The sequence below is a fragment of the Heterodontus francisci genome, chromosome 49 (genome assembly GCF_036365525.1).
Source record: "Heterodontus francisci isolate sHetFra1 chromosome 49, sHetFra1.hap1, whole genome shotgun sequence".
In the NCBI taxonomy this organism is placed as follows: Eukaryota; Metazoa; Chordata; class Chondrichthyes; order Heterodontiformes; family Heterodontidae; genus Heterodontus; species Heterodontus francisci.
In genome coordinates, this window is record NC_090419.1 from 11605239 (window position 1) to 11618506 (window position 13268).

Genomic DNA, 13268 nt, shown 5'->3' on the forward strand with positions numbered 1-13268 from the left:
ACGTCGGCCTCCCGCAGGGTTGCAAGGAAGCTCGACGAACAGCACCTCCTCTTTCGACTGGGCACTTTACAGCCTTCGGACGGGAGCCGTTCATGATCCAGCCATTCACACCTCCTCCAGGGACATCTTTCCACTTCTTCACTTGTCCCGTTACCACTCCCTTTGGCTTTACACCCTCAACTCCTTTTAGTCTTTTAATCTCTCCTGCCATCCAACCTTTCCCTTTTACTCTTTCGCCCATTTTAACCTGTCAGATCACTAACTTCTCCCAGTTCCGCCACCTTCCTGCACAGAGGCTGCCAGACCTGCAGCGCATTTGCAGCATTTTCTGTTTTTATTTCAGATCCCCAGCATCTGCAGCATTTTGGCTTGCTTTTCTTTTGCTGACGCATGACGAAATCCCCCGAGGTTTGCGTCTGACGTCACACGCAAACACCGCACCCTCCACGCGCAGGCGCGCTGAGGATTGTTGTCGACATGCGCAGTTCGCCTGCCCCTTCCCTTTATCCACCCCCCACCTCCCCGCGCACCGGCCGGCCGTCCGCCTGCCATGGCTCGTAGCGCTGAGGTGCAGTTGCCACCGCTCCGCACGCTCGATGACTTCGTCCGCTGCTCGGCCCGCTTCAGCCTGCCGGACCTGAAGGACCCGCTGAGGTGGAACAACCGGGTGATCAACAACCTGCTCTACTACCAGACCAATTACCTGGCAACGGGCGCCGCTCTGCTCCTGCTGGTCGGGTGAGTGTCCCGCCCCCGCTCGCCCGCCCCGCCCCCCCCATTGGCCGTCAGCGCTGTCAATCACGGCGCAGCTGTGGCTCGGTTGGCGGGGCGTCGCGTCAATCACCGAGCGCCAACGGCAGCCGCGAGCAACCCCGCCCCCACTCGCCGTCCATTGGCTTGCGATGCTGCCGGTCAGTCGGCCTTGGGCAGGTGATTGGCCGGCAGCGATGTCTGTCAAGCGGGCCCAGGGGAGAGGCGGGCCACGCTGTGGGGGCTCCAATGGAATTGAGGGCGCCCTCTGGCTCCTCCTGAGCCGCCAATTGGCCGGACGCACTGTCACTCAGCCGCTGCCAACGTGACAGTCACGTGGCCGTACCGCTTTGCATTAAAGGGATGGGCTGAGTGGGGGAGGGTTGTTCGCCGACACTTATTTCTCTTGGCCTGATGAAATGTACCCCAGGCTGCTGACAGGAGCCAGGGAGAAAATAGTGGAGGGTCTGTCCAGTCATTTTCCAGCCCTCAGTGGATACAGATGTGGTGCTGGAAGATTGGAGGACTGCTAACCTTGTAACTTTGTAAAGGGATAGACCGAATAATTAGAAGCCCGCCAGATTACCCCTTGGATCCCCTTTAAACCTCCTCCCTCTCACCTTAAATCTATGCCCTCTAGTTTTAGTCACCCCTACCATGGGAAACAGACTCTGGCTATCTACCCTATCTATGCCTCTCATAATTTTATATACCTCTATCATGTCCCCTCTCAGCCTCCTTCGCTCCAGGGAAAACAGACCCAGCCTACCCAATGTCTCTTTATAACTGAAGCCCTCCAAACCAGGCAACATCCTTGCGAATCTTTTCTGGGCCCTCTCTAGCTTAATCGCATCTTTCCTGCAGTGCGGCAACCAGAACTGCACACAGTACTCCAAATGCGGCCTAACCAACGTTATGTACAACTGTAACATGACGTCCCAACTCTTGTACTCAATGCCTCGGCCGATGAAGGCAAGCATGCCATACGCCTTCTTCACCACCCTGTCCACCTGTGTTGCCACTTTCAGGGAACTATGTACTTGTGCCCCAAGGTCTCTCTGCTCAACAACACTCCCCAGGGCCCTGCCATTCACTGTATATGTCCTGCCCTGGTTTAACTTCCCAAAATGCATCACTTCACACTTGTCTGCATTAAATTCCATTTGCCAATCCCTTGCCCACTTTCCCAGTTGATCTATATCCTGTTGTAACCTTAGACAACATTCTTCACTGTCCACTATACCACCAATTTTGGTGTCATCTGCAAACTTACTAATCATGCCTCCTACATTCACATCCAAGTCATTAATATATATGACAAACAACAGAGAGCCCAGCACCGATCCCTGACCACTAGCCACCGGCCTCCAATCTGAAAAACAACCCTCCACTACCACCCTCTGCCTCCTCACCCTGGATCCCATGTGTTCGAACCTTCCGGACCAGCCTATCATGCGGGACCTTGTCAAAGGCCTTGCTAAAGTCCATGTAGACAACGTTCATCGCCCTGCCCTCGTCAGTCCTCTTGGTCACCTCCTAAAAAAACTCAATCAAATTCGTGAGACATGATTTCCCACACACAAAGCCATGCTGACTATCCCTAATCAGACCATGCCTTTCCAAATGCATATAAATCCTGTCCCTCAGAATCCCTTCCAATAACTTTCCCACCACTGATGTAAGGCTCACTGGCCTGTAGCTCCCTGGCTTATCCCTGCTGCCCTTCTTAAATAAAGGCACAACATTAGCTATCCTCCAGTCTTCCGGTACCTCACCCGAAACGATGATACAAAAATCTCTGCCAGGGCCCCGGCAATCTCCTCCCTTGCTTCCCATAGCATCCCAGGATACACCTGGTCAGGTCCTGGGGATTTATCCACCTTAATGCGCTTCAAAACCTCCAACACCTCCTCCTTTGTAATGTTGATATGCTCCAGGATATCGCTGTTCCCTCCCTTGAACTCACTAGAGAAGTATTCATTTCAGACCTCGCCCATTTCCCGTGGATGTGGTCTACCTGGATTTTGAGCAAAGCTTTTGACAAGGTCCCATGTGGTAGGTTGGTTTAAAAAAATAAAAGCCCATGGGATCCATGGAGATGCAGCAAGGTGGATACAAAATTGGCTCAGTGACAGGAAACGAAGGGTAATTGCTGACGGGTGACACAGACACAATGGACCATAAACTTTCTCTGATTCTATTTGCTGTCTAATGGTCTTTCTGGAGCACTTGAAGTGATATTTGCAGGGCTGTGGAGGAAAGAGGAGTGGTACTAATTGGATAAGTCTTACAAAGAGCTGGCACAGCATGATGGACTGAATGGTCTCCTCCTGTCCTTTGCTGCACAAAGACCCCCATTTTCTTGTTTGCCAGTTCCAGCCGTGGCTCAACGGTCTCACTCCCACCTCGGAGTCAGAAGGTTGTGGGTTCGAGCCCCGACTTCAGAGACACGAGCCCCATAATCCAGGCCCTGACACTCCCCAGGTGCCAATGCTGAGGGAGGGTCAGTACCGAGGGAGCGCCGCACTGTCGGAGGTGCTGTCATCTGGATGAGACGTTAAAGCAAGGCCCCCACCCGCCCTCTCGGTTGGATGTGAGAGATCCCACCGCCACTATTGGAAGAAGAGTAGCAGGGACAGTTGCCCCAGCGTCATGGGCCCGATATTTATCCTTTAACCGGCATCTCACAAAAAAAAAAAATATTTATCCCACTCCCGTTTGTGGGAGCTTGCTGTGCACAAATCGACAGCCACGCTTCCGACTTTACAACAGTGACTGTGAAAAGTACTGAGTTGACTGCGAAGTATTTTGGGACGTCGTGTGGGATGTATCACAGAATCGTACAACACGGAAGGACGTCCTGCAGCCGCCTCTGTTGGCTCTGTGAAAACTATCCAGTTTGCCCTCTGCCCCTTCCCCTACAGCCCTACAAATGTTTCCGTTTCAACTATTTATCGAATTCTATCTGAATCTGCTTCTGCCCCCCCTCCCTCCCTCCCTTCAGCGCATTCCAGATCACAACAACTCGCTGTGTAAAAAAAAATACATTTTCCTCACATCACCTCTGACCTTTGCCAATTGTCTTAAATCTGTGTTCTCTAGTGATCAAGCCTCCGTGCCACTGGAAACCATTTCTCCTTATTTACTCTCATCAAAACCCCTTCATGATTTTCAACGCCTGGATTGAATCTCCCCCTTAACCTCTGCTCTATGGAGAACAATCCCAGCTTCTCCAGTCTGTCCTTATAACTGATGTCCCTCATCCTTGGTGCAGCTCTCGTAAATCTCGCCAACAGCCTCATGCTTCCTAAAGTGTGTTGCGCAGAATTGGACACAGTACTCCAGTTGAGGCCGAACTGGTAATTTATAAACGTTTTGATTTATAATCTGGAAGTTTTTCCACACAGGGAGTGATCTCTAGACAGGGCACAGACTCTTGGATAGAGTGGGGAACGGAAAGCCAGAGTAATTTAGGAATCGAATTGGTGGGGTGGGGGATATAGGCTCATTGGACAATATAATTATCCTGCGATCCTGTGTAGAACACGGAGCAGGTGTATTTACCATGCTGAACAGAAGTGGAGGTACTTGGGCAAGCTTGTACCTCCTGGGTCTCAAATGACTCAAAGTGTCTCACAGGCCCAGTGCTTGTGGGGCTGGATCTGCGCAGTGACAGCCCTGAGTGGATGGGTAATTCCACAACCTGCCTGCCGCCCATTGGCACGACTTATTATCTTGTCGGAGGGCGTGGGATCTGCGATGCCAGCGAGAGCGTAGGCGTGTAAACATTGCCCACCCCGTCTAAAATCTCACCCGCTGTTGCTGATAGGAGGCCGTAGATCTCGCGTCTCCTGGCCGCGCACTTTAGTTTTGGTCCTGCTTTTGTGTTCAGCATTGTGCCTTGCTATGTCAACTCCCTCCCCCACAATTTCGCACCCCCACCCCGTGCCCCCAATTAGTTTTCCATATGTAAACAGTCACAGTGTAGCTGTTGGTCGCAGTCAGCGGGTGGCGATGTGGAGCAAGTTATGGAGATCTCCCTCTCACTGCACCATGTTTGCCAAGCAATGAGAAAGATTGAGGGCTTCATGGAGGGTGTGGGATGGTGTTGGGTGAGGGTGGAGATCCATCTGACGTTCACAGAGGATGGGGCAATGGGCGGGCACTGATGACTGCCTCCTCTCCTGTTACAGGTACATCGAGCCACTGAAGACTCTGCTGGGAGGGGCGGTGGTTACCCTGCTCTTCCTGGGTTTCGTGTGGTCGGCAGAGAACAAGGCAGTGATCCGGAGGCTGCGCAGGAACCACCCAACCCCTTGTCTCCTGGCTATCCTGGTGGCCAGCTACTGCTTGCTCTCTCTCATTGGGGGTGTCGCTGTCTTCCTATTTGGAATCACCTTCCCCATGCTGCGTAAGTGGGCACTCCACACTCGTTCCAAATCAGAATGTCTTACTGGCATCTTTCCCCGAACCTCCACTCGGTCTCTCCGAGTAGCTTGCTGTTTGTAGCCGCTGTGTCTCTGTCTCTCTCTCTCTCTCCCGTTACCTCACCCTCTCTACTGCTTGCACTCCCCCTCCTCCCTCGCCCACTCCCCATCTTATACCCTTGTCCCACTCTCTTTTTCCCCCCTTTCCCCCCCGCCCCAGCCCCATTTGCCTTTGGTCAGTTCCTCGCATAATGATACTTTGAGTCACTCCCTGAAACACCCATTAACTGTCCCTTGGGCAGTCCTGGGAGTCATTGCCCTGTTATCACTGTTTCAATTCTGACTTCTGCTGTAATAGCCAGACCTGTTAAAGATGCTTTCATCCTCATTCTGCCCGTCTGTAACCCTTCCGCTGTACAGGTGCCGGCGCCCAGCATCTGGACCATTTCAAAACCTGGCGAGCATTGAATGGTAACGGCAGAGAAGGAGGCCATTCGGCCCATCGTGTCCCTGCCAGCCCTCTGCAAGAGCAGCTCACCTAGTCTCATTCCCTTGCCTTTTCCCCGTAGCCCTGCAATTTTTTTTCTCTTCAGGTTGAGTCCCCTATTCTTTGTCACTGCGGATTGTCCCATTTGTTCCAAGAAAGCTGAAGGAAATGACCGTTGCCCCCAAGAATATCCGACAGGTATCCAGCTCACGCAATACTTTCCTGCTGAGTTTACTTCTTGTAGGAAGTGACAACACCAAGGCCATACCTTGATTTCTCCTTGGTCAGGACGTAACCCGTGTCCACGTAGCCACTTCATTCCTCCACTGGTCCTATGGTTCAGATCCCGACAATTTACACTGGCTTTCTGCCATTTTCCACAATGGCCACGGGGATTGTAGTTTTCAGTCTGAAATTCTATTCTTAGTTTTCAACCTTCACCTTTAGGCAACCGTTCTCCCTTACCATGTTACATTGCAGAATGCCAGTTGGCGAAGGATAGAACTGGAGCCAATTTTTATACACTTTTATAAGCATTTATTTACACAGGAACAGATTACAAGCAAGCACCTCCTAGCCCAACTACCACAGTTACAGTCTGTGTAATTATAGGGATACAAATAAAGCCCCAGTTAATGCTCACCACCATACAATTAACACCTCTCTCTCCCCCTCCCGGTCTCCCTCTCCCTGTTCCTCTCCTCCCCATTGTTCTCTCTCTTGCCCCTTGTTTCCCTTTCTCTCTGTCTCCTCCCTATTCCTCTATCTCCTGCCCATTCCTCTCTTCCCTACTCTGTCTCCTCACCGTTGCACACTCTCCTCCCCGTTGCTCTCTTTCTCTTCTCTCCATTCCTCTCTCTCTCCTCTTCCTTCCACTCTCTCCTCTCCATTGCTTCTCTCTCCTCCCTATTCCTCTCTCTATCTCCTGCCCATTCCTCTCTTCCCTGGTCCTCTCTCTCTCTTCCCTGTTCCTCTCTGTCTCCTCACCGTTGCACACTCTCCTCCCTGTTGCTCTCTTTCTCTCCTCTTCATTCCTCTCTCTCTCCTCTCCATTGCTTCTCTCTCCTCCCTGTTCCCCTCTCTCTCTCCTCGTTGCTTTATCTCTCCACCCCATTCCCCTCTCCCTTCCCCATTCCCCTCTCCCTTCCCCATTCCCCTCTCCCTTCTGCCCATTCCCCTGTCCTCCCTCTTCCTCTCCGTCCACGCTCCTCTCCCTTCCCACTGTCCTTCACTCTCTCCGCCCGTCCATCTCTTTTCATCCTGTCCCTCTCTCTCTTTCCCCATCTTTCTCTCCTCCCATCTGTTTCTCCCTCATCCCCCTCTCCCTATTGCGCTCTGTCACTTGTCTCTCCAGCTCCCTCCCTCCCTCCCCCACTGCTGCCCATTTCGCCTTTCTCCCTTGCTCTGCAACCTTTTCCTTCCCACTTTTCCTTAGTCTCCTTCTCCATCTGCTGTGTATGTGTCTCTGTACATCTGCCCCACCTAGGTCCAGACTCTCCCAACCTCACTTCCATTTCTTTCCTCTAACAGTGATTATAATCCACGCTTCTCTGCGCCTGCGTAACCTCAAGAACAAAATTGAGAACAAGATTGAGAGCATCGGGCTGAAGAGGACACCCATGGGAATTCTGTTGGAAGCCCTGGGACAGGAGCAAGAGGCTGGATCCTAAAAGGACGGAGAGTGAGGAAAGGTTTCCAGGAGTGAAAGAGGAAGAAAGCCCGGTGTCCTTGTATTGCTGTGTCATGAACACACTGCCACTGATCCAGTCTCCTGCACATCCCCCGAACCCCACACTCCCCCTTGCTTTCACATACGCTCTTGGTCCAAAGAAGAAAGGGTAGACATGGATTAACTGGCCCAAGTCTAAAAGCTCCAATGTCTGTGTTTGTGTCTGTCTGTCCCTGTAGTCAGGAGGCTGCAGTCTTAATTCTGAGATTTGCTCAGATGGCTGAAAAATCTCCCCATGGTTGCCCTCAGTGTCGAGGGAACTTTACTCTGTATCTAACCCCCGTGCTGTACCTGTCCTGGGGAGTGTTTGATGGGGGACAGTGTCGAGGGAGTTTTACTCTGTATCTAACCCCCGTGCTGTACCTGTCCTGGGGAGTGTTTGATGGGGGACAGTGTAGAAGGAGCTTTACTCTGTATCTAACCCCGTGCTGTACCTGTCCTGGGGAGTGTTTGATGGGGGACAGTGTAGAGGGAGCTTTACTCTGTATCTAACCCCGTGCTGTACCTGTCCTGGGGAGTGTTTGATGGGGGCAGTGTAGAGGGAACTTTACTCTGTATCTAACCCCCGTGCTGTACCTGTCCTGGGGAGTGTTTGATGGGGGACAGTGTCGAGGGAGTTTTACTCTGTATCTAACCCCCGTGCTGTACCTGTCCTGGGGAGTGTTTGATGGGGGACAGTGTAGAAGGAGCTTTACTCTGTATCTAACCCCGTGCTGTACCTGTCCTGGGGAGTGTTTGATGGGGGCAGTGTAGAGGGAACTTTACTCTGTATCTAACCCCCATGCTGTAGAGAAGGCAGTTAACTATGAGGAATTAAATCCCATTCCTCCATTGTTCCCAAAAAGTAGACGTCTTATTAGAAACCCAGAGTGTTTCTTGTGTCTGTTGAATGATTGCGACGCCTGTTGGTTGACCAATTAATATTTAAGGTGTTTTATTTCTGTTAAATCAGGAAGTGTGAACGGTTTTCAGTTATCGATAATGTGTCTGTCAGCCTTATACCTGCTAGTGCTTGTCTGTCGCTGTGTATAAGTATCTGTGATATCATAGGCATTATATTAAACATTCCCCTCTATTGTACAATTCAGTAAATGATTTTTTGTATTCTGACACAATCTTCTGAGAATATTATTTGCGATATTAATACCTCAAATAATTAAACCATGCACTCATTGCACATCTCCCAGACTGTTGCTCTCATATTACACTCTCCCATTCGCAGATTTGTCTCTTACTAAAGTTCCCCCAATTGATCTGATCTAACTGAACCTCTGGAACAGGCCAAAACTCTGATGGAGGAACAGGCTGAATCTCCAAGTGGGGAGCAGGTCAAGCTTCTCTGGGTGAGTGGGTGGTCTTCAGGGAGAATGAAGAGGCAGATCGACTGAGGGTGCAGGATGACCAGGCTGCCTAGTCTCTCTTGTCTGTACCACAGGGCTGGGGCTGGTGACTTGGGGGTGAGGAGGATAGGGAGAGGTGGAGACTGACATCCTGTGTATCATGTACACAGAGAGGGAGATGACATAACTTTTACCATAGTAAAACATCCCAGTTGATCACAAGCTAGCGCAAAAGAGGTATGTTTTAGGGAGCGTCTTAAAAGGAGAGGGAGGTGGAGAGGGAGGTGGAGAGGTTTAGGGAGGGAATTCAAGAGCTTAGGGTGTGGCGGCCAACGGCGGAGCAGTGGAACCCCGGGATGTACACGAGGCCAGAATTGGGAGGAGTGCAGAGATCTCGGAGGGCTGGAGGAGGTTACAGAGGTAGGGAGGGAGGGGTGAGGCTGGAGAGGGATTTTAAAATGAGGATGAGAATTTGAAAATCTGAGACGTTGCCGGACTGGGAGCCAGCATGGGTTTGTGAGCACAGGGGCAAAGGGTGAACGGAATTTGGTGCGCGTTCGGATATGGACAGCAGAGTTTTTGATGAGCTCAAGTTTAAGGAGGATGGAATATTGGGATGCCAGCCAGGAAAACATTGGAATAGTCATATTTGGGGGTTACTAAGGCATGGATGAGGATGCAACAGCAGATGAGCTGAGGCAGGGGTGGATTCAAGCCCAGAAGCATAGTACAGTACAGGAGGGTACGGTATCTTAGCGGTTATGTTACTGGGCTAACAACCCAGAGTCATGAGTTCAAATCCCACTACAATAGCTGGGGAATTTAAATTCAGTTAACTAAATAAAAAAATCTGGAATGAAAAGCTTGTATCAGGAATGTTGAACATAAAACGACCAGATTATTGTATTGGGGAAATAAGAAAGAAATCTGGTTCACTGACATCCTTGAGGTAAGAAACCCTTCACTCGGTCTGGCTGATACGTACTCGAGTTCCAATCTACAGGGATGTGGTTGACTCTTAACTACCCTCCTAAAATGCTCCGGCAAGCCACTCGGTTGTGTCAAACTGAAAAGAAACAATACTAAAACCAAATGGGCTGCCCTGATTTGAAACTGGCACCAGAAATGACAAAGGCACACCCAGCCCCCCTCGACCCTGCAAAGTTATCCTGCAGCGAGACCTGGGTGTTCTCGTATACCAGTCGCTGAAGGTAAGCATGCAGGTGCAACAGGCGGTAAAAAGGGCAAATGGTATGTTGGCCTTCATAGCGAGAGGATTCGAGTACAGGAGCAGGGATGTCTTGCCGCAATTATACAGGGCCTTGGTGAGGCCACACCTGGAATATTGTGTGTAGTTTTGGTCTCCTTATCTGAGGAAGGATGTTCTTGCAATAGAGGGAGTGCAGAGAAGGTTCACCAGACTGATTCCTGGAATGGTGGGACTGACGTATGAGGAGAGATTGAGTCGATTAGGATTATATTCGCTGGAGTTCAGAAGTGAGGGGGGAATCTCGTAGAAAGCTATAAAATTCTAACAGGACTTGACAGGGTAGAAGCAGGAAGGATGTTCCCGATGGTGGGGGAGTCCAGAACCAGGGGTCATAGTCTAAAGATACGGGGTAAACCTTTCAGGACTGAGATGAGGAGAAATTGTGGAATTGGCTACCACAGAAAGCAGTTGAGGCCAAAACATTATATGTTTTCAAGAAGGAGTTAGATATAGCTCTTGGGTCGAAAGGGATCAAAGGGTATGGGGTGAAAGCCGGAACAGGCTACTGTGTTGGATGATCAGCCATGATCATAATGAATGGCGGAGCAGGCTCGAAGGGCCGAATGGTCTACTCCTCCTATTTTCTATGTAACATCTGCCTGGGGACGTGTGCCACAATTTGGAGAACTGTCCCACAGATTGAAGCAACAGCCTGACATAGACATATACAAAATCGTTCCTTTTATCCACTGTCATACACTCCTCCCATCATCATCTGGCAGGACAGACCCACCTGAGGTCTCATGGCATCAGGTCAAACATGGGCGTCCCATGTTCAATCCTCCATATACGTGCTCATTACCACCTACTACCCTTCTTCAACTGATGAATCAGTACTCCCCCATGTTGAACATCACTTGGAAGAAGCACTGAGGGTAGGAGGGCACAGAATATACTCTGGGTGGGAGGGGGGGGGGACCAATATCCATCAGCAAGAGTGACTCGTGGCACCACTACTTACCAAGTTGGCTGAGTCCTCAAGGACATATCTGCCAGACTGGCAGATGGTGAGAACAGCAACACGAAGGGCGAGAAAAATACTTGACCTTGTTCTCACCAATTACCTGTTGCGGATGATCAAGCCGCGCACGGTCTGCACCCGAGCAGGACTGGGACAAATATCCTTGCAGGAAGGTTTGCTAGTGCTCTTGGGGATGGTTTAAACTAGTTTGGCAGGGGGACGGGAACCCCAAGGGCAGTTTCATATAGGACAATTTCAGGGCAGGGAACAGGAGGCAGAAAATTAGCGAGTGACTCCGAAAGACAGAAGAAGCAAAGGTTAAAGAGTGTGTAGCGCAGGAGTTTGGCCGTGTTAAAGGGTATTTATTGAAATGTAAGGAGTATAGTAAATAAAGCTGATGTGTTGAGGGTACAGATTGACACGTGGCATCACAATATTGTTGCTGTAACAGAAACTTGGCTTAAGGAGGGGCAAGAATGGCAGCTCAGCATCGCTGGATATAGAGTTTTCAGGTGGGATAGAGAGGGGGATTAAAAAAAAGAGGGGGTGAAGCATTATTGGTGAAGGAATCACTAACAGCTTTGAATGAATCATCAAATGAGGCTATTTGGGTGGAGCTCAGAAATAAAAAAGGGGCAGCCACATTACTAGGAGTGCACAAGAGACCCCCAAACAGTGAGAGGGAGGTAGAAGAACAAATATGTAGGCAAATTTCTGAGTGCAAAAACTACAGGGCAATAATAGTTAGGGATTTCAACTACCCCAACATCAACTGGGATACAAACAGTGTGAAGGGCAGAGGGGACGAAATTCTTGAACTGCGTTCAAGAGAACTTTTTTAGCCAGCACTTAACAAGCCCAACGAGAGGGGGCGCAATTCTAGATTTAGACTTCAGTAATGAAGCTGGGCAAGTGGAGGATATAACAGTGGGTGACCATTTTGGAAATAGTGACCATAATACAGATAGTTTTAGCATAATCATAGAAAAGGACAAAAATAAAATAGGAGCAAAGGTTCTAAATTGGGGGAAGGCAAATTTTACAAAACTGAGAGGTGACCTGGTGAAAGTCGATGGAGACAGCTACTTGAATGAAAATCAGTGGGAGGCATTCAAAAGTGGGTTAGTACAGGCACAGTGTAGGAATGTCCCCACAAAGATAAAAGGGTGGTACTGCCAAATCTAGAGCCCCCTGGTTATCTAGAAGCTTACAGGGTAAGTTAAAGCTGAAAAAGAAAGCTTATGATGATCACAAATATCTTAATACTTCAGAAAGCCTAGAGGGGTATAGAAAATGCAGGGGTGAAGTAAAAAAGGGAATTAGAAAAGCAAAGAGAGGACATGAAAAATTATTGGCAGGTAAAATCAAGGAAAACCCAAAGATGTTTTATCAGTACATTAAGAGCAAGAGGATAACTAAAGAAAAGGTAGGGCCTATCAGAGATGTACAGAGGAACTGATGCGTGGATGCAGAAGATGTGGGCAGGGTTCCTAATGAGCTTTTTTTGTCTTGGTCTTCACAAAGGAGAGGGTTGATGTAGACATTATAATTAAAGAGGAGGAGTGTGAAATATTAGATACAATAAGCATAATGAGAGAGGAAGTATAGAGGGTCTGACATTCTTGAAAGTGGATAAATCACCAGGACTGGATGGATTGCATCCCAGGTTGTTAAAGGAAAAGAGGGAGGAAATAGTGGATACACTGAGGATTATCTTCAAATCCTCACTAGGTACAGCCGAGGTACCAGAGGATTGGAGGTCTGCGAACATTGTACCATTGTTTAAAAAGGGTACGAGGGAAAGGCCAAATAATTATAGGCCAGTCAGTCTGACCTCGGTGGTGGGTGAATTGTTAGAATCTATTCCGAGGGACAGGATAAACTGCCACTTAGAAAGGCACGGATTAATCAGGGATAGTCAGCATGGATTTGTTAGGGGAAGGTCATGTCTTACTAACTTAATTGCGTTTTTTGAGGAAGTAAAAAGGATTAGAACATTAGAACATTACAGCGCAGTACAGGCCCTTCGGCCCTCGATGTTGCGCCGACCTGTGAAACCATCTGACCTACACTATTCCATTTTCATCCATATGTCTATCCAATGACCACTTAAATGCCCTTAAAGTTGGCGAGTCTACTACTGTTGCAGGCAGGGCGTTCCACGCCCCTACTACTCTCTGAGTAAAGAAACTACCTCTGACATCTGTCCTATATCTATCACCCCTCAACTTAAAGCTATGTCCCCTCGTGTTTGCATCACCATCCGAGGAAAAAGACTCTCACTATCCACCCTATCTAACCCTC

The 13268-nt window shown here is 49.4% G+C and overlaps 1 protein-coding gene across 1 annotated transcript; it reads left to right on the plus strand.

Moving 5' to 3' along the window:
- Nucleotides 1-487: 487 nt before the first annotated feature.
- Nucleotides 488-8476, plus strand: LOC137358431 (PRA1 family protein 2-like). The gene is made up of 3 exons (XM_068024392.1): nucleotides 488-738; nucleotides 4944-5161; nucleotides 7195-8476. Exons 1-3 carry the CDS (start codon nucleotides 551-553, stop codon nucleotides 7332-7334), a joined length of 546 nt encoding a protein of 181 aa, XP_067880493.1. The 5' UTR covers nucleotides 488-550; the 3' UTR covers nucleotides 7335-8476.
- The last annotated feature ends 4792 nt before the right edge of the window (nucleotides 8477-13268 follow it).